This window comes from Cygnus olor, chromosome 1, assembly GCF_009769625.2.
Source record: "Cygnus olor isolate bCygOlo1 chromosome 1, bCygOlo1.pri.v2, whole genome shotgun sequence".
Lineage (NCBI taxonomy): Eukaryota > Metazoa > Chordata > Aves > Anseriformes > Anatidae > Cygnus > Cygnus olor.
In genome coordinates this window covers 39073568-39093002 of record NC_049169.1, presented here as the reverse complement: position 1 = coordinate 39093002, position 19435 = coordinate 39073568, and the positions used below count along the sequence as shown (strand labels likewise).

Genomic DNA, 19435 nt, shown 5'->3' with positions numbered 1-19435 from the left:
TTTTTTTTTTGCTCCCCAGGGCACCTAATGAGAACCCACGACCTGTAATTTATACTTCACCAAGAATTCTGGACATTTGGGGCGGTTAGTGTAAGTATTAGAATAACTTGGGAAGGACTAATTGAGGATGCACACCATTTTGTGAGGTGTTAGGCCCTGATTAAATGCTCTTTACTGGTAGTCACATTTTATTACAACTTACATATGTTTGGAACACTGATAGAAAAGAAAGCATGTCATCTATTTACAATCACTACACATTTACATTATATTATTTACAGATAATGAATTTAGTAATATATATGAGCAGAAAATATAGCAAATATCAATATGAAACTGTACAGGGCTTAATCTCATGTCCTTTACTGTGGTTGCATTTCACTGTAATAATAAATACAGTTCTATATTTACAAATTTTACTTTAAAAATCTATTAAATGAATTTTAACAATTTCAAGTTTAAAATATTTGATCAAAATATTTCAAACATGCTTACAAAAATAAGACACAAAGCCTTTAGGACTTTCTGCAAGCTAAAAAAGTTCTGATAAAAGAAGCTTTCTTTAACTAGTCTTTAGAATTATAACATTATCTTGCTTCTCAAATCACTTTACAAACTTCTTAAATATAGCGAGCTGAAAGGAATTTCACTGACATTAAGCAGTGCAGCACAGATGGACCCAAGTTAAATTAAAGCTAAGTAAACATGGTAATAGGTATTGTGCAATGGTTGACTGATCCTCTGTTTAATCCAAAGTGGTTTCAGGCATCGTTCTCCAGCTGTATGCTGCACTGCTTCAAAACCCACAAGAGATAAAGGATTAAGATAAGTACTCAGCTGACTTTATCGTACATAATTTCGGCATTGGTTCATTTTTTTTCCTGAAAGATGAACATGTCAGCCAAAGTCAACTGATGGCATCTGTAACTGCAAAACTAAAAATACGCCAATGTGAATGGACAAGAAAATCAGGGCATATCCATTGTTGGCAACAGATTCTTCACTGTGAAAATCCATTCTTGGAGTCCCAGGAAGTTACATATGCAGTAACAGATGAACAACCGTGATCATCTGTAACTGATTACCTCAATTACTGGGCTAGGCTAACCTTGGTAATGTTCAGAAATTAGTCTCATTCACCCAGAAGCTGAGTGGCCATTAACCGAGAAGTGATTACTGGGCTATTAAATGTTACTCCTCAGGGAGCTATTTTTAACAACAAAAAAAATCAAAAACTTCACTTCCGTGTCTTAAACGATCAGCTCACTTGAGCAAAAGGTTCCAGCTCTAAAAAAGGATGACTGGAATGTCCTCTGATGGCTTGACTAAGGTCAAAGACTGATCTTGGGGGAAGTGAAGGGAGCTCTGTCATCTGAGATATTTTGGCAGTAGACTTGGCAAAGACTTGAAGTTTCTTCTCATCTAATTGCATGATGTCTAAATGTAAATGCCTTGATTCAGCAAAGTATTAATAGATTTAAATCCAGAGAGTAACTCTGTGTTAATCTAATCTAACCTACTCGTAAACTAATGCCATCAGGCATCCCTGAATACCAATAGCTGCTCCAATAACTTTTTGACAATAGATCCAATTTGAATTTATACATATGTGATGACAGATAGTTCACCCCAAGCCATGCTAAGTTGCTTGGCTTGCTAATGACCATCACTGTCAACAATTGGTACCTTTATTTCTGTGTTGTATATCCCTAACATCAACTTCCAGGGGTCCATACTGGATCCTTCTCCTCTTGACTTAGTCCTCTGCTCTCAAACTTCTTTTCCCAGAAGCTGCTACTTATAAACTGTGATCAAGTCACTTCTTTGATAAGTTGTTTTGTAAATTTATGATTTTCAAATCCTTTTCAATTTCCCAGTCTTCTTTACAGTGTGTGAATACAAGAACTGTCTGAAATATTCCAGTAGTGCCTGTACCAGCGCTAAGAACACAAATCATACTACCTCTTCACTCCTACTTAATATTCCCTCATCTATCCTTAGCCAAAAGGATGCAGTGGCCTCTGAATCTTCATCTCACTAAGGACCATGAGCTAGAGGCTTTCTAGAAGCACTGTTTCACAGGACAGAAATTGTGCTATGAGCAGGACTACTGTTTTTGTTCCTAGACAAATGACCTTAAATCATTGTTTCTATGTGAGTGCCTTTGGTGTCATTTATTTGTACTCAGCACACCAGTCTTCCTGTATTCATGACTTGCTATGTAGTATTTCCCACTCTCAAATTCTGAGTCCCTCACCTACCAATTTTATCAGCAGTAATTCTGGAAGTAATTCTGCTGGCATGCTAGCAATTCATGACCAGGCTCTGCAGAACCTCACTAGAAAAATATCCATGTGACAACGGCTTGCCATTTATGATTACATTTTAAGTGCTCAGCAGGATTTTAATTAATTTCCTTCCTACCATATTATTTTTGTGGTTTTGACTGACAATTAAAAATGTCAAGTCATCTGACATCTAAAAAAATCCAAGATCCAATCCAATCCTAAGAGCAGGTAAACTGTTAAATGAATTCTATCAGCTGAACATGGAGCTTCATCAAAGTCTATTCTGCAGAAACCTTTAGGACTTCCAACAGGAATACTTTTCCACTTAGATACCCTGCTGAATGAGGGCCACACACGGATGCTTATAAAAACAATCTTGACACTGAATATCTATTATTAAGTTCGACTTATAATAAACAGGAAAACAGAAACAAAAACCTAACCCCTGAAACAAACTGTGCCAGGTGAAGAAAAAGCTTACCAATTTAACATGGTATTTTTGCTCTTGACCAACTGCCTTTTCTGAGTGGTGCTACTTTAAAAGAGAGCAGCCAACACAACTGCACAAACCGCAACAGCTTTCAGTTTCTCTCTTCATTCCAGCATTTCGGAGACAGGCCGTGAAGGCTCAAGTATTGGATTTTCAGCCTGCTGCAACTTTTGTCATCATCTGTTTTGTGATGCATGTAAAAATAATTCAGAGGCATTCTCTAGGTTGTAGACGCACACCCATACTTATTTTTGGGATTAAATAATTTGTAAACATTGATATTTTCTGCATTGCCACTGAAACTAGCGACATGGAACAAATGCTACTGATGAAAGATTGCAGCTTTCTGTCATTTGATAAGATGATGGCATTAGTGAATTGCTGGTAGGCATGTCATATGATATGCTAGCACTTGTGAAGGTTACCAATGCTTGTGTTGAGTCACAAGATTGTTTTTCTATGTCTTCTGAATTCACAGAGATCAGACTAGCATGTTTTGATCTCCTCCATAACAATGTTTGCTTTCGCAAACTTCCCAAGTCCTCCTTGAAGTGTGGATTGAAAAGTATATAAAGGAGTGGGTTTAGACACGCAGGCAGTGGGACAATCACTAGCAGTATTGACTTTATCACTTCTGGGCTGATAAAAGTGAGGTTTAGTAAGGAGGAAAAAGATAAGAAGGCCACAGGGCAATAAAGAATGCAATTAGTAAAAAGTAGCAAGGCTATATGTTTGACCATAGAGCAATCCCAAATGTTGTCTAGTTCTCCCTTTTCTAAACTGCAGTAGAGCTTTGTGTAAGCAACAGTCATTACCAGAAAACAAAGTGAGTTCAGCAACACCAGTGCTACCATGTAGCCCATAGCAGTGGGTTCTCCAAATGGTAATGGCAAACAAAGCGGAGAAACCCCATACTCGCTCCCAGTGAGGAGTGGTATTACTGCAATGATAAGTGCCAACATAAAACAAAAGAAAATGGCAATTTTGACACTAACAATAGAGGATTTTGTTTCAAACTTTGTAGCATGCTTTACAGAGAATGCACGTTCCAGTGCGGCTAAGGTAAGGAGGAAAATGGAAGCTTCTGAAGCAAAAATGGAGAGAAGACCAGTCATTTGGCAACCAATTCCACTTTCCCACCGTGCTCCATACTGAGCAAAGCTACCAAAAGTTGATGCATCCACACTAGCCAGTACTCCACTGGCAAGGCCCATGAAGGCATTTACTATAGCTATTAGACCAATCAGAAGCTTTATGGAGGACATATACAACGGAGATCTGAAAACTGTAGCAGTCACCAGTGCGTTGCAAATGAAGGTCAAACCCACTATGGTCCACACTCCAATTCTGATGAGCCAGCTCCCAAACAGATGGTCACATGGTTTGAAGGGACCTGAAAAGACAAAAACAAACAAACAAAAGGGCAAGGGAAACCCATGTAAACTAAAAATTAATTTTGTACTTTGTAAGACTTCAACTTTCATGCCTCTTGCAAAAGTTCTCAGCACAATCAAGCACTGAATTTTATTGTAAAAGGGGATCTGAAAATTTTCTTTCTTTGTAGTAGAGATCTCAATAATGTGCTGCTCATATGCATGTTACACGAGTCTTTGTTCCTCAACCCAAATATTATATACATACATAAATATATATATACACACATACATATATATATTTGCCTAGTCGTACACGTGCAGTATGAATACCATGGGTAATTTCTCAGGAAAGAAAAGGGTGGCTGTGCTAATGAGTCCTGGTGAAGTGTGATGTAATGGATATGGACAGATGCACTTTGGCTACCTAATAACATGTCATTACATGGTCCAAGTCTCCCTTGCAGTGTCTTTTCAGAAGACTGCTTTGCTCTTCATTTTCTCTATTTCATCCACAATGATTCCAGGATATGACTTAAATGGCTTTGACCTTTGCAAGTGTAAGGCCAGGCCTATTTTTTGATATCCTATGTGTGAGGAAGAAAGCACTTTAACGCATATAGCATTGAAAAGAATAAGAGAACGTGGGTTTTTAAACAAATCCATTCCAAATAAATTCATGATGCATTTTGTAATGTTTTCTGTCAGGAATTTGGAATGGATCCTTAGAGGCAAGTTGCACAGACAGAGAAATCTGGGTGTCATCATTAAGTCTGCCATCATCTCCACCACTCTCACTGAAGTAATGGCTACTAAATATCCCATCTTCATAGACAAATGCAGGATGGACCATAGTGCTACAAGTTTGAATAGGGATCCAATATGATCTGAGATGATTCAGTTTAGACTCCGAGGAGAAATCTAACCTTTTAGAGGAGATCAGGGTTCTTGAAGAATTTTAATAATGATAGAAGACTTGACATGTTTTAGTTTGGCTACAAACAGACCTTTTGGGACTAACCTATTTGAGAAAATATCCCTATAGTGGAATATTTAAATCTTTCATTTAAGATTCAAATAAATTTTTCTGTTTAAGTTGACTATTAAGCGACACTGCAGGCAAGGAACGAGCACTGCAGAAAGTGAAACGTATTGTTTCATAGACTGTTTGATACAGCAGTTCCAGAATGACACATCCGTGAGATATGAAGATAAATGGGGAAGGTAGTTTGAAGATAGGCACCAAATAAAATTGGATTGTCAGTTTTGTATTCTCTTGAGGTCAAATATGTGAGCTAGGTTGTAAGAGGAGAAGGCTTATGTGGCTCATTGATTTCATCATCTTAGCAGCCTGCAACAAACAGTTTGTGACCCAAAGTGTTCCGAATCATAGAAAATTGAAGCTGTATTTGTATGTGTAAGGGCTGCCTTTTTGGAGGTGTTTCCAATGATCTGTGGCTGAAGTCAGGTCCGTATGACTGAAGCCTGCTGTCCTCTCATAGATTTGAGGTGTATATGCTGTGTGATTGAAGCTGAATACTCTGCTGTCTGAGAAACGTTATTTATCTTAATACTAGTCAGCTGTGCTTCCTCAAAGCACGTCCTCCACAGTGGTCTCTGATTGTCTATGCAGACACAACCCGATCAGCTGAGATGTATTCCATATGACTACAGTTGTTGCCATCCAGTAGGCAGAAGCACCCATTGTGTCAGTTTGTAAGTTTTTCTAAGATACCATTTGAAAGAACAGCATGGAAGCTAGATTTTCTCTTAGGTCTGGTGATAACTTACCTTGAAGATGAGGACATTTCTGTGAACTCGATAGTTCCAAAGGAGGCCATAGGAGAATACAGGATGGTCAAATGCTTCTAAATTCTTTCTTTGGCCTCCTACCTTTTCTATTTCTCTTGACATAACATCTTTTCATTTATTATTTGCTGTTATAAACAAGAATCTTGGCTTGGGGTGAGTCTTGAAGTACCAGCTGTCACTTGCATTTTTTTGTTCATGTGTTACAATTTAAGAATGGCTAGGGAAACCGCTTGCTGAGTCAGGATGCTAAAACTAGAAGCAACATTCTAAGTTATTTCCTTGCCTTAAAGGAAACTTTCCGTGGAATTGGTTTCCAATTTAATCACTTTACAAAAAACCACGTTACTCCACAGGGATACACTATTCTACAAAAAAATGACAGTGCTGGGAGTCCCTTGTGTGTATGTTAATATAGTACTGTACGGTACATCCTAGACATTGAACTAAACTGTGTGCTGTTCGAGAAGCTCAAATGTAAAATAACTCAATGAAGTTGAGAAGAATTACTTCAGCTTTGCAAAGGAATGAGTGAGCAAAGATTCTGTTCTATTATCTGTTTCTTGGCAGAAGAGAACCTTTGCTTTTCCACTCCCTCGATAAGGTGGATCAATTCCTGTGGTAAGAGGCTTGGAGTGAGGATCTGCCAGAGGACTCCGAAACTTCTGGTACATTCATAGATGAATTCAGTACCTGAATATTTTTCTGAACCTCAATGCAGAATTTTGTATTTTTGTACAATGTATCCAGTCTCATCAAATTATTGCAGAACATAGTGTTACTATCCTTGTTTCAGATTCAGAGTTTGTTCTGCATTTCAAATATCTGGTAGTATTATGCTTAGATTCCTAGGTACTTGGCAGTTTCATACCTGGAGAAGGTGAGCATTGCACTGAATGATGAGCTTTCAAATCTTCTTCAAAGTCAAGTAGAAAATCTTCAAAGTCACGCTCATCTGTGGGGGAGGAAATACCCAGATTTGATACTGCAATTTTCAGGAAAATTTCTTTTAGTACAAACTCCAAAAACATCTTCGGTATTTAAGGCCTGTTCTCATCTCTTTGCCTGCCAAACTGTAAGCAGAAGCAGATGTATGCTTACTTGGTTTAGAATCACTTTACTCAAGATTATTTAAAAAGTTGGCACCATTACTTCTCTGAAAATAATCACTTTTAGAAAGGTACATTCTCCATTACCTAATTTGTAGTGTGATGACTGCCTAGGAAGGGGTTTAAAATACAAATTCCACTGTTGTGCCAAGATACTAAGAATTAACCCAGGTTCTTTTATGTTTCTTGTGTCATCACTTTATGTATTCTTGGCTCTGTTCTTGCTGGGACTAGCCCTGAACTCTGAGACACACTGGTTTGCAGGAGTGGAAATAGCAAAGAAAGCAGCAGGATGATATAAAATGCATGTATACACTTACATAACAGGTCAAATAACAGACCTTGTGCTGAAGGGAAAGAAAAATACAGTGAACTTCTGTTCTTGAGGGCAGATGCGCTCTTTGGTACCCAGGAAGTGCTGAGAAAAAAACCCAGCAGCTATGCCTAAGTAGCCACACTAGCTCTGTGACAGATCCTGAAACATGTACACAGCACAATAGCCAAGGTGTTGCTACTTCCAAAGCTGGCAAGAATTGAATCTTTGCTGCCCTATTATTGTATGGGGTTACATACCAGCACCACTTCCCTGTCTCTCAAGTAAACGGAAGATTTCACTTCCCACGTTATTATTTGGAGAGAAGGAAGAGTGAGTGAGATTTTTGAAAGATAGACCTGACAAAATGAATTTGCTAAGCTTGGGAACACTGACATATTACCAGGCAAGAGAGAGGAAGGTACTGCCTTGGTGACTGCGAAAGAGTATTGGATTTAACATCACGGACTGCTTACTAGAAAAATCACAGCCTTCAGGTAGATTTAAAAGCAAAAGGTGACAATTACCTTGAATTTGTAACAACCCAACATCCCTCCTGTGAAAATCATCAATGCTGCTATTCTCATCTTTGTTCCATTGGCTGGAGATTTTGTAGTGGCTCTCACAAGCTCCAAAGGCACAGCACTGATAAGCATAAGGCATTTCCATGACCCTGTAGAAGAACAAGGAAGCATGCCATGATACTGGTTTAGAGCACCAGAGTTACTCGATTGTACTGCTCACAGTTTCAATTGTTAGCACAAATTAATTTGATTAAGTAGCCATGATTGAAAGTCAAAATATTTAAGGGTAAAAATCAATCATGATGATACAAATCGAGGATTCACAAATAGAATTCCACATCAGACATGCAGATGATTTCTAGGGTAATTTTAGTAAAGGCACAGTGAAGCTTTCTTATGCATTTTCATGGGAGATATGAATGTAGAACATGAATTGCAGTTTATTGAATGTTACCCTTAAGAGTTCTGTTTCTTTTTTATGTCTTAATAATTTTACAGTGTAACTCCACAGTTTCTCCACATTACTTTCTTAATGGCTTCTTTTAAAAAAGGGCAACATCACAACTGCGCCTACCTGCTTAACAGGCAGAACCAAAACTTCACTTCCCAATGATAATTTTTCCAGTTTGGGGAAAATGAGATCTAATTTTGGATTCAAACTTCATCTCTCTCTTTTCACATCAAATTTTATCACAGTAAAATGGCAAAAAGGAGATTGTCTTTTGTGCACAGACCAAGGAAGCAGTATTCTACACTGAAAGGGGAATGAATCACAAATGCAGCATATGTGAAAACAGATGTCACTGAAAAAAGGCTTTACTTTATTAATTCTCACAGGAGTGAGCACAGTCATTGCAGGACACTGCGTGTTCATTCCTAACTCCTTTAATATCATTGGTATTCCTAACACAAAACTGAGAATGAGTGAGCGAGTTTCAAAGATTTTGAGGTTTTCTATTGCCAGAAAATTGCTGATTTCCTGTATGTTTTGAATTCCATTCATTCGGGGATGTCCAAATTCTGGGGTAGTACGTAAGAACTACAGATGTTCAACTTCTACAGACTACTTCTATTCCTTGGATACACTTTGTACTTTGGAAGTGGAGATATTTAATATGCAGTTCCCCAATAGTACATAGTAAAACCTAAAAAATTATCTTAATTTCAAAAGTTCAATAAACCAAAAGCTTCAGAGATAAATAGGTAACTAGGTTATTCTGTCTTAAAAAGAATAAAATAGAACTGTATCCTACTTTCAGGTTACCTTCAACAGGTTGATCATGTAAATTAACATAATGAATGTTCCAAGCAACCTTTAATGTCCTGGAAAATCCAGCAGGGAGTCTGTCTGAAGCAGGCCCAATACCAATAGGACTTGTGCACTAGCCAAAAGCTCGGTACAAAGTGGAACAAAGTGAACCCTAAGCTCTGAAGTGATTTTTAAGTTAGTGCATTTGGGGGCATTTAGATTCTATATACTTATATTTCTGTAGGGAATTAGCAACAACAATCTGTACTCTTGTACCCAATACAAGAAGTTATATAAGCTGTTTTTAAAGTACTCCGATAAAAGTTCAAGGTGACCAAGATCTAGCTATCATGCAACTTCAGGCCAGCAGATTTAAATATGTAATTTCTAATTCATTTCTGTGCATGTCATCTTTTAAAATATGGAGATTATCCTGATTAAACATTTTGATAAACATTTCCTAGAAGCCCTTAAATAAACTATCACTAAACCCTTAGCTTACTAGACTAACCCATACCTAGTCACTTGGGTTGAAAAGCAATCCACATCCCCAACAGAAATGCCCCTTTTTTGACAAACAAACACACAAACAAAAACCAACAAAAACAAACCACAAAACACCTTATAAAAAGAAATGCTGAAAGTTCTGCAAGGTGATGACTGCAACTTGCAGTGTCAGACTTCTTTGAACACATTGATATAGCTGTGGAAATGAATAGCTAGTGGATATTTTAGGCTCAAGGAAAGAGAGCAAATGTGTTCTTGAACAGGATAGTTGAGTTGGAAGGAACCACCAGAGATCATCCATTCCAACTGTCTGACCACTTCAGGGCTAGCCATAAGTTAAGGCACCTTACTGAGGGCACTGTCCAAACGCCCCTCGAACACTGGCAGGCACGGGGCATCAACCACCTCCTAGGAAGCCTGGTCCAGTGTTTGGCCACCCTCATAAAGAGATTTTCCTCGTGCCCAGCCTGAAGCCCCCCTGGCGCAGCTCTGTGCCGTCCCCACGTGTCCCGGGGAACAGAGGCCGGCACCTCCCTCGCTGCTTGCCCTCCTCGGGAAGCTGCCGAGAGCCAGGAGGTCGCCTCTCAGCCTCCTTGTCTCCAGCCCAGGCAGCCCAAAGGCCTCAGCCTGCCCTCACGGGACACGCCTGCCAGCCCCAATACCAGCTTTGTCATCCTCCTCTGGAGGTTTTCAAGCACCTCAACATCCTTTTTGTATTGTGATTCCCATTTCTTATCCTCCCTGTAGGACTTTCTAGCATCTTTTGTTAAACCTGAACAGTTCCCCTCCACACTCCTACCCGCCCTGGGTTACTAGGCTATACATATAGATCCCAAATTGGCAAATACTTCTGAATTTGTGTGTAAAGCACACATGCACAGACTGAGTGGGATCCAGAACACACTGGACAACATATACTTTGCAATGCAGAGAAACTAGTATCAGCTCTTCCTGGTGACCGAGGAGTTCCTTTCAGCTACTTTTAACATTAAAATACAAAGGCAACTCTCAGCCATACAGTGCCAGAAGCATTCCTTTCTATGGCTAGTGTTTATTTGATGTGGGTGATTAGATTTGGACTTTGTCAAATTAAAGTCTTGTAGAAACACTGTCTAAATTTATTTTTATATACTACTTATCTTACTGATGGTATCTGTACACCTGATTTTTTTTTTTCCTGCAGCAAGGAATGCCTCTATTTCTGTTTTTGGATTAAGCAGCAGAGAATACAAGGTTGTTTTCCACCTCACAAAGGTGAATGGGAATGCAGAATTACAATGGACGGAGCTAGTCACTGAATTCTTTACAGCACTGAATCAAAGCATCAGATAAAGAAGGAAGGAGTGGTTGGCAGCCTGACTTTATTTCCTCGTAGCTTGCTATAGCAAGCTGGGCTCGGCTCTGTGAGCATTCTTGTGCCATTGCTGGAGGTGGGGCAGAGGATGCTCAGCTCTTTGATGTGTTTGTGTATTGAACAGCAGTGACCTATTTAGATGAGCAGGCAGCTTTTGTACAGGAATTTGTCTTTAATGTTGTAACCAATGTCTAGTTCCAACAATTACAAAGGGTGAAATTACATTTTGTTTTAGATCTCTGTTCAAGTTTGGTGCTTCATGCACTGTTTGTGCAGTGATCCTGTGTGAAGTCCTGGCCTCATTAAAATGTAGAAGTCCTACAGACTACAGGTTAGGATTTTACCCCACTTTCTCCTGATTGGATATCATGTGCTCTTACAGATGTTAATCAGCTCTAGATATATCAATCATACTTTTAATAACTTTTTAAAAAAAACTTAAGCTATTGTCTGACATCCTTTTTAATTACTTGTGCAGAATAACTACACTGTAGTTGCATTTTAGCAATGTACATAATTTGGTGGAAAAATCATACAAAACATAAATGTTGAGGAAAAAAAATAAAAAATCTGACTTGTACCCAATTCAGTTGAATAATGGATTATTCTAGGACCACTGCAGGATTTCTTATGCCAGTAGGTTGTGGTATAAATATTACTATATATTTGCTAGTCTGGAATGATTGATTTTTTTTGGTCTTTACACTCTTTTTAAGAAATTAAGGCATTTTAGAATTGACATGTGCCTCAACATGAGGGCAGTCAGTGAGAGAAGAAAAACTGGCAGAAGCTCAGCCTCAGACATGCACAACTTTTTATGATACTTGCTTCTTGACCTCTGAGACTCATCTGAAGACTTATGTAAGGCCTCTAGTGCTTTGAACATTTGTGTTACGAAGTAGTTTCATATGCTGTGATCAAGTCACTGCCCAATCTCCTCTGCGACAAACTACAAACATTGGGTTTATTAAGTCTTTTAAGGCACTGTTTCCTAACCCTTGAACCATTTTTGCAGCTCTTCTCTCTGTTTATATTAACATAACATCACAGAAGTACTCTAGCGTGGATCCTTCCAGTGCTGTATGCAAACATTAAATCATCTCCCTACTTCAACTTATGACTGCCTTATTCATATCTTCAAACACTCCAGTCCTTTTCATCAGTAACGTCTCCTTGAGTTGTTTGCCTATTATGACTTATGGAACTTCTCCAGTGCAAAAGCCAAATCAAGTGAGGATATGAGGATGGAGTCTCCTTCCTTGGAGACCTTCAAAGGCTGTCTGGACGTGGTCCTGGGCAACTGTCTTCAGGTGGCCCTGCTTGAGCAGGAGGTTGGACAAGATGACCTCCAGAGATCCTGTCCAACCTCAACCATTCTGTGATTCTCTATGTTCACACTGTTTAATTGTTTCAAAATTTACAATATCTTTTACATTAAAATGAGGAAAAAATATATTTTGCAGTTGGCATCCTCCAACTAAAACAGAAATTCAGAGGGACTTAGGAGATACTCCCTAATATCCTGAAGTCAGAGGCGAAATTCTGTACTGTGACTTCTCTATGGTCATCCAGTGACTGGCAGAGCTTCAAATAATCTCTAGAGATCATTTCCTTTGTCTATCATACAGCATCCATCAGCAAATTATTAGCATCAAACTATTTAAGTAGTAACAGTAAAGTATTATCTTAATCAAATATTACAGGAAAGAAATAATGTTCATTTCTACTTGAAACAAAAATGGCAAATTATTTTGGAACTTCAGAAGTATATTCTTGATATTTACTGAATTCTCACTAAATATAAGGGAGGTTCTGTGACCACAGTCCAGTAGAAGGAGATATCACTAAGCTGCTAGCAATATTGTTTTAACAGCTTTTGAAACATATCACCAGGAAGCAGATGTGGCTCATATTAAGCAAGTACTGGGGTTAATATTTCAAAACACTTCATAGTTCTTCAGTTAAAAGTGAGCATAATAAAATAACTCTATCATTTTTATCATATTTGCTTTAGTTTTAATACCACAGATCAAAGACTGACAATACGAAGCAACATGCCTTACACACTGACACACCTTCCACTGCACATGAACACAAATGTGGCTTATTAGTTTTAATGATATACTCACTTGAGTTCTGGAAAATTTTCAGATGATATCAAACTTTGTAGGGCATGATTTCCTGTTAATTTTAAATGAGTTAAACCATGTAGCCCCGTCACAGGAAAAGAGGACAAAAGGTTGGATGACACATCCCTGCATAACAGCAAATAAAAATCAGCTTACAGGTTCTCATTTTTTTCTTCAGTGCTAGAAGAGTCATGTTGGAAAAACAGACTATACTATTCTAAATTGATAAAAAATGAATGCATTAGAGAGGCCCCAGTCAGCAAAGCAAAGCTGCAGCAACACTCAGGAGTATACACATATGTCTCTAGCACAAAGCTAGTAGTATATACCTAGCACTCATTAAGAATAATCTCTGTTGTCAAATTTTAACTCTAAGCATTCAAATACAAGTTTAGAGACCAGCAAATGAGTTTAAAAATAATTAAATGGACTGTTGAATCAAAGGGAGCCAATACCAGAACAATTTCCCCCACCCTAAAAAAATCAGTGGGATACGAGAGGGCATGGCTGCGCTGAAATCTACACAAGGAGGAGCTCAGGTGTATGGTGAAGAAGTGCACTTCAGAGTAGGACAGGTTTGGGCTGGAGAGAGTGAAGGTGATATTTCTATGCTAAGGTTTGTCTGAGGAGCTGAGAAAATGCAGATGAATACAGAGACATAACTTGGCAAAGTAAAACAGGTGAATGGAAAAGTGACTGTGATCAAGGAGAAATGGTAAAGTAATCAAAGAGGGGGAAGCTCAGATGTATTCTCTTCTGTATTGCTCTCCATCCCTTCCATTTACCGTATAAGCCTTTTCAGTCCTCTTCCTACTAATCTACACTGCAATACGTAAGATGGTTAATGCTCAAGAAGGAGAAAGAAGGGGAGTCCGACGCAAGGGTGGATTGAAAAGTTCCTGTCTCTAGGACTATCTAAATCTAAAGGGCTAGTCATAAAATAAGAGATATGTTGATGGACTGGTCTTCTACTTTTTCTGGTATAGTGCACTTGTGTTTGTGCATGTGTGTGTCCTACTGCTCACAACACAGTTAAATACCAAAAGTGAAATTCTGGTCCTGCTGAAAAGGCTAAATCTACCACTGACTTCAGTCAGACCAGGGCAACAGACTAGCATTTCAGGTAACACTCGGTCCACTGGTTTACTCTGTGTGTTCGAAGGCTTTTTTTCTTTACTTTTGTGTGACTGTTTGGTGCTATTGAACAAATGCAGAATTTATTGCTGGCAGCATGATGTTCCCTCACCCCTTCTTCTGTACGAAAGCACTGAGGAGGAACCCAAAAAGGAATGCCATAGGCAATATTGGGGATTTTGCACCATTCAGAGGGGAGGCTTCCTCCATTAACAAAAAATAATACCCCTTTCCAAATGCGTGTTTCCCATGACTCTGAAATCCAACTACTGGATTATCTGTATGTCTTTGTGAACAACTTTGGAGTAGGATGACTCCAGAGGAATTTTCTTTCATGTCTTCCCCATGCATCCACTGCCTCAGGGGGTACCTTAACGAGGTATTGCAATGACAGTAGGAAGCAGGAAAAATTTTTAAAGACAGATGCTTGTGAATAAGGCATACGCAATTTGGATTCTGATGGTTTGACCACTAACTTCTCTGGCTGAAGTTACTAAAGAAGAAAAACTATTCCATCAAAGAAGAATCAGTGAAATAAAGATGCTTACTGGAAAATGTTTCTAATTTAATTTTGAATCCAGTTCCCTAGTCCTCATACACAACTAGTAAGGTATCTGCATTGCTGATAATAGAGACTGAACTACTAACAAATTCAAAGAAGCAAGACAGGTAGAATGACATATTTCTTGGAGCCCAATCACTGTGATTACACTCTGGTATATGAAGCTTCTCCACAATACCTATGGGAGTTAGTGAAGTACAAGAAAAAAGACATTTAGAAATGGATTCAACACATCAGAAGATTAGAATAGAGAGAGAAAGCCTCGATTTCTGCTGAGTGGGGCACCAAGTTACAAAATTTTTGCATGTTCTTGCAAGAAAAATGTGAAAATTTAAATGTAAAAGATATATAAATACTTACAGTTTGATCAGAGATGGTAAAGAAGAGAAGGCATTGGGGTGAATAATTTTAATTTTGTTCCAAGCTAAATCCCTACAAGAAAAGTGAGTAGAAAATTACATACCCACTGAGTGAATATGGAAGTTTTCATACACTTGATTAGGGTGCCTAAATATAAAAAAGGTATTAATTACATGCAAATATTTTCAATAAACTTCTACATATCTCAAACTGCAAAAACTTTTTACATTTTTTTCAAATTATGTTAGGCAGTTAGTGGTGTTAGTTACTAAGGTGACAACATTCTCTAAAACTTAATGACTTTTACAGTCTAACTCTGTTGTTTTCAGCCTGCTTCACAGTTAAGGCAGCAGAAAGAGGAGTGGGGTAATGGACTACTTCTAAGAGGCCCTCATGACATGACTAGGAACAGCAAATCCATTGTCAATAGGCTTATTTTCTTAATAACAATCTTCACCACCCCTGAAAAAAAAAATAATAAAAAACACCTGCAAGCAACTAAATTAAAAAAAAAAGAAAAAGATGGGCTTGATTCTTCAAAAACTTAAAAAAGTAAAAACTTACAAAAGTAATTTCCCAACAAAATTATTCTACTGTGTCTATGTGAATACTAGAAACACATACAAGTTTGAAATCTACTTCTTACTGTTCTTCTTTATAGAGAACAGTGTTCTCTATAAAGATTTCATGCTCCCTGGAGATGATTCTTACGTGAACCTCCCATCAGATGCTAGTTTTGGCTCAGTATCTCTCTCCACCTCTGTCAGAAATGTTCACAAGTAACAGCTTTTATAGCTGGAAGTTTACATCTTTGAATTCATTGCTGCAGATGCTAAGCTTCACAGTGTTTATTCTGCTTTCACAGTTATGACTTAACGGATGAAAGATCAAAGCAAGGAGAAATAGAAACAAGGATGTTTTGGGGCAAACAGTGGACAGACAATGAATAGATGGTAAATATGCCCCATGCTTTTGAGAACTCAAGTGAACCACTGCTAGGGCCGTACTCACAGAGAACGAAGAGCAGCCAGCTGCCGAAAGGTGTCTGCTTTGATTTCATCAATTTCGTTATGATGCAAGTCACTGAAATAGCAATAAGAATCTCCTCAGTTTCAAAGGCACCTGGAGGACGCTCCACGGTAATTCAGACTATTTATGATCCACTCTGGTGCATTGTAAGGGTATGTATTTGGGATATGTCAAATTGGTCAGCAGTAACCAAATTAATGATGCTCAAGCAAATTTGTATACAGATGACTCTTGTTAGACATTTTAGAATAGTTTGAAGCTTACATTTTTTGAAGTTTTTTACATGCAGTAAAACAGGGTAAATCTTCCAGCAGATTATAAGACAGATCCCTGTAATACACAAGAGAAGAAAAGATTAATATTCAAAGTAACATCAAAAGAAAAAGATTGCCTTTCCTTGTGTCTCTTCATGCTCAATTTAAAATAGCTTGTTTTTACAGGAGAATAGAAATGAGTGGACTCAATTATCACCTGTCATCTGTCAGATTTTTATTTCTAACTGAGAAGGAGATATGAGGGGAAAAGGTAGGATGTATGAACTCCATATCCTACTTTTGCAAATGCCTTGCATTGTCTGACAATTTCCTGCCTGAAGCATAGACTTCTGAGTGTTTTACAGTAACAATATCAGCAGTCTGCTTCAAGGGAGTACTGGCTTTGCATCACAGACTTCATGTTCATCATGTTTAACTTGACAAATATTTAAACCTTTTTAAATGATCTATTAAATACACATATACATATATATACTAGATACTCACATTTTGTCAGAGAATATCCTATATTTTTCTGGCAATAATCACAATGAACTGTAATCAGCTTTCTGTTCTACACTTTTAATTAAGCAGTACTGCCTCTGATCCTGAGAACTGTTATGTCTTATAACTGAGTGATGTGGTTAAAGATATTGGAACTAACTTTGAAATCAATCACTACATGGGAGAAAAAAACTCTTAAAATGACTTGAGCCAAAACTCAACAAATTACAGAATAACTGAAACATCTGGACTGATTTATAGTATAATCTAACTAATCAAAAACAAGCCCAGGCAATTTGCAGAAATTGGAGGGGAAAAAAAAAAGGAAAAGAACCATACACCCCTCCCCTTCTCACTCTCAATTGTTTCATCGTATATATACATCTTGTTTGGGGAAAACTGAATTGGAATTTTGCTGGTGGAAAGAATATAGAGTAAAACCTTATACCTATAATTACAAAAAATGTCCTTTTTCACAATTATTTAATATTATCAACAAATATTATCAAAAAAAAATTATCAACAAAAAAACTCTTATCATTCCTGCTTCAAATCCTTTAAAATTGGATCACATCTACCCATTTACTTTCTGGAAAAAAAAATTATTTTCACAATTACTATTCTGATAGGAGCATTTTGTAGATTCTATATTTGACTTGTGAAAGTGGTGCAAGTAACAACAGCGCCTGATTTTAATGAGTTCCACTCTGCTTTTACTATGCAGAAAGGCTACCATTAATATATACACATTTTTGTAACAGCAGGGTTATTGCCCCTAATTTTGTGCTCTTCACAGGTACTCTGTGGTCCAGATCAGACATGCCAGAGAGTTCAAGTGAGCTGGAAGCTTCTAAGCCAAGGTAAAAGATGGGTGGGGATTTTTTGTCTCTTTGTTAATAAATGATGCTCTTGGCAGCAGCAGAGGGCCAGGGGTTATGGCTCTTCTGTTGAAGCGTGTATCCAACTGTGCTGAGAGGAGTCCACCTTCTCAGATATACCTTTACTACAGGTGCACCTGGGAAGTCTCTGTGTTTGTTCATCCACGTTTGGAAGCACTGGTGGCTAGGTAGGATAAACAAATTGGCTTTCCAAGCAGTGTTTGTGCTTGTAGGATTTGTGTCTCAGAGAGGGGTGTTCTGCAGTAACTGAGCCAGGAGGCTGCTTCAAGGTCACTGTCTCCAAGTAACTGGTTGGGTTCAGCACACCCTTATACTTCATGGTGCAGGCAAAACTCATCTGTAAGCTTAAATGTGAACTTGTGTACACATTGTAAAATGTGGCATGTTTGTTCCAGTCTGATGGGAATGGGGAAAAAGCAACTCTGTGTACATGACATGGCTGCCAAACTGGTTCCCTGCCCTTTTAAATGTCAGCTTCAATAATATTGGGTGATACCTGAAAATATGGGATGTGAATTTTCAGTGGAGGCTTCTGCTCTTCCATGAACTGTACAATTTATTAATTGCTACTGTATTTATTTGCCTTCACTTTAGAGATTATTTATTGTTTTTGAATAGTACAGGGCATATTCAAAAGAAAGTCTGTGTGCAGACTTCCTTCTGGCAACAGACTGTTTCTGTCTTTTATCATTCTGGAAATGATTATATTGATCAACTAAAACTTAATTTTTCTGGAAATGTTCATGACATCCAAGCTGGTATTCAAATAATGTGTTATAATTAGTGTTATTTTAATGTTGGCCAGAGAAGCAATATCAAATGCATTCCTAGTGATGTAATACATAGAGGAAAGTGCTGTTGGCTGAATCTCAAAGAAGCGGACACAATGATTACTTTCGTTAGTGATTAAGCAAACTCCAAGGACATTTTCAAGCTAAAACAATATTGGATATTTGGTATAAGAAGTATGCCCCAACTATGCCAAATAATAGTCTATTAAAATTTCAGTCAACTACTTGTGTGTGTTTGGAAAAGAAACTAAAAGAGAAGCATAAAAAGTACTCAAAGCTAAACTCCTTACTCAGTTATATTTTCCATTCACTTCACTGAGTTATCTGCCTCAGAAAGAAAAGAAAACACTATAGGAGACATAGAATGAATGAAAATAAGGCCATGTAGCTCTGCAGTTTTTAAAAGAAAATCGAGAACCATTTTAAGCCGTCCCAAAAATATGAAAATTAATTATCTTTTCCAACAATGTATGGGAAATCCTGACTGGTACGTGGATTGTGAACTTTTGGAGGCTGGTATTTTTCAGTAACATGAGGAATTGCTCCCTGCTCTGAATTCCTAGGCAGTTAATGTGATACACAGAAATAGCAGCAATTGGGTAATTTCAAAATCATATTGATTTTGTTTGTTCATTAATCTTTTGCATTACTGTAATGTTATTAATCTTACTGAAACGTACAACACTTGGAGATTAGGTAACTGGTCACAAGCTGATTTGGGGAGAGAGGTGATCTGTGCTCCTGTGAGGGTCCTGTT

At 37.9% G+C, this 19435-nt stretch overlaps 1 protein-coding gene across 2 annotated transcripts in view; it reads right to left on the bottom strand.

Moving 5' to 3' along the window:
* Window positions 1-176: 176 nt before the first annotated feature.
* The window catches only part of LGR5 (leucine rich repeat containing G protein-coupled receptor 5), a 91198-nt gene continuing 71939 nt past the window's right edge, over window positions 177-19435 (bottom strand). For both annotated transcript variants that reach the window (XM_040553328.1, XM_040553337.1), the window contains exons 11-18: window positions 19359-19430; window positions 16495-16560; window positions 16213-16284; window positions 15202-15273; window positions 13146-13271; window positions 7910-8055; window positions 6832-6915; window positions 177-4171 (exon numbers count right to left, since the gene is read on the bottom strand). In XM_040553328.1, the coding sequence (XP_040409262.1) occupies window positions 3081-4171; window positions 6832-6915; window positions 7910-8055; window positions 13146-13271; window positions 15202-15273; window positions 16213-16284; window positions 16495-16560; window positions 19359-19430 (1729 nt within the window). In that variant the 3' untranslated portion in view covers window positions 177-3080. The remainder of the gene's footprint in view (window positions 4172-6831; window positions 6916-7909; window positions 8056-13145; window positions 13272-15201; window positions 15274-16212; window positions 16285-16494; window positions 16561-19358; window positions 19431-19435) is intronic.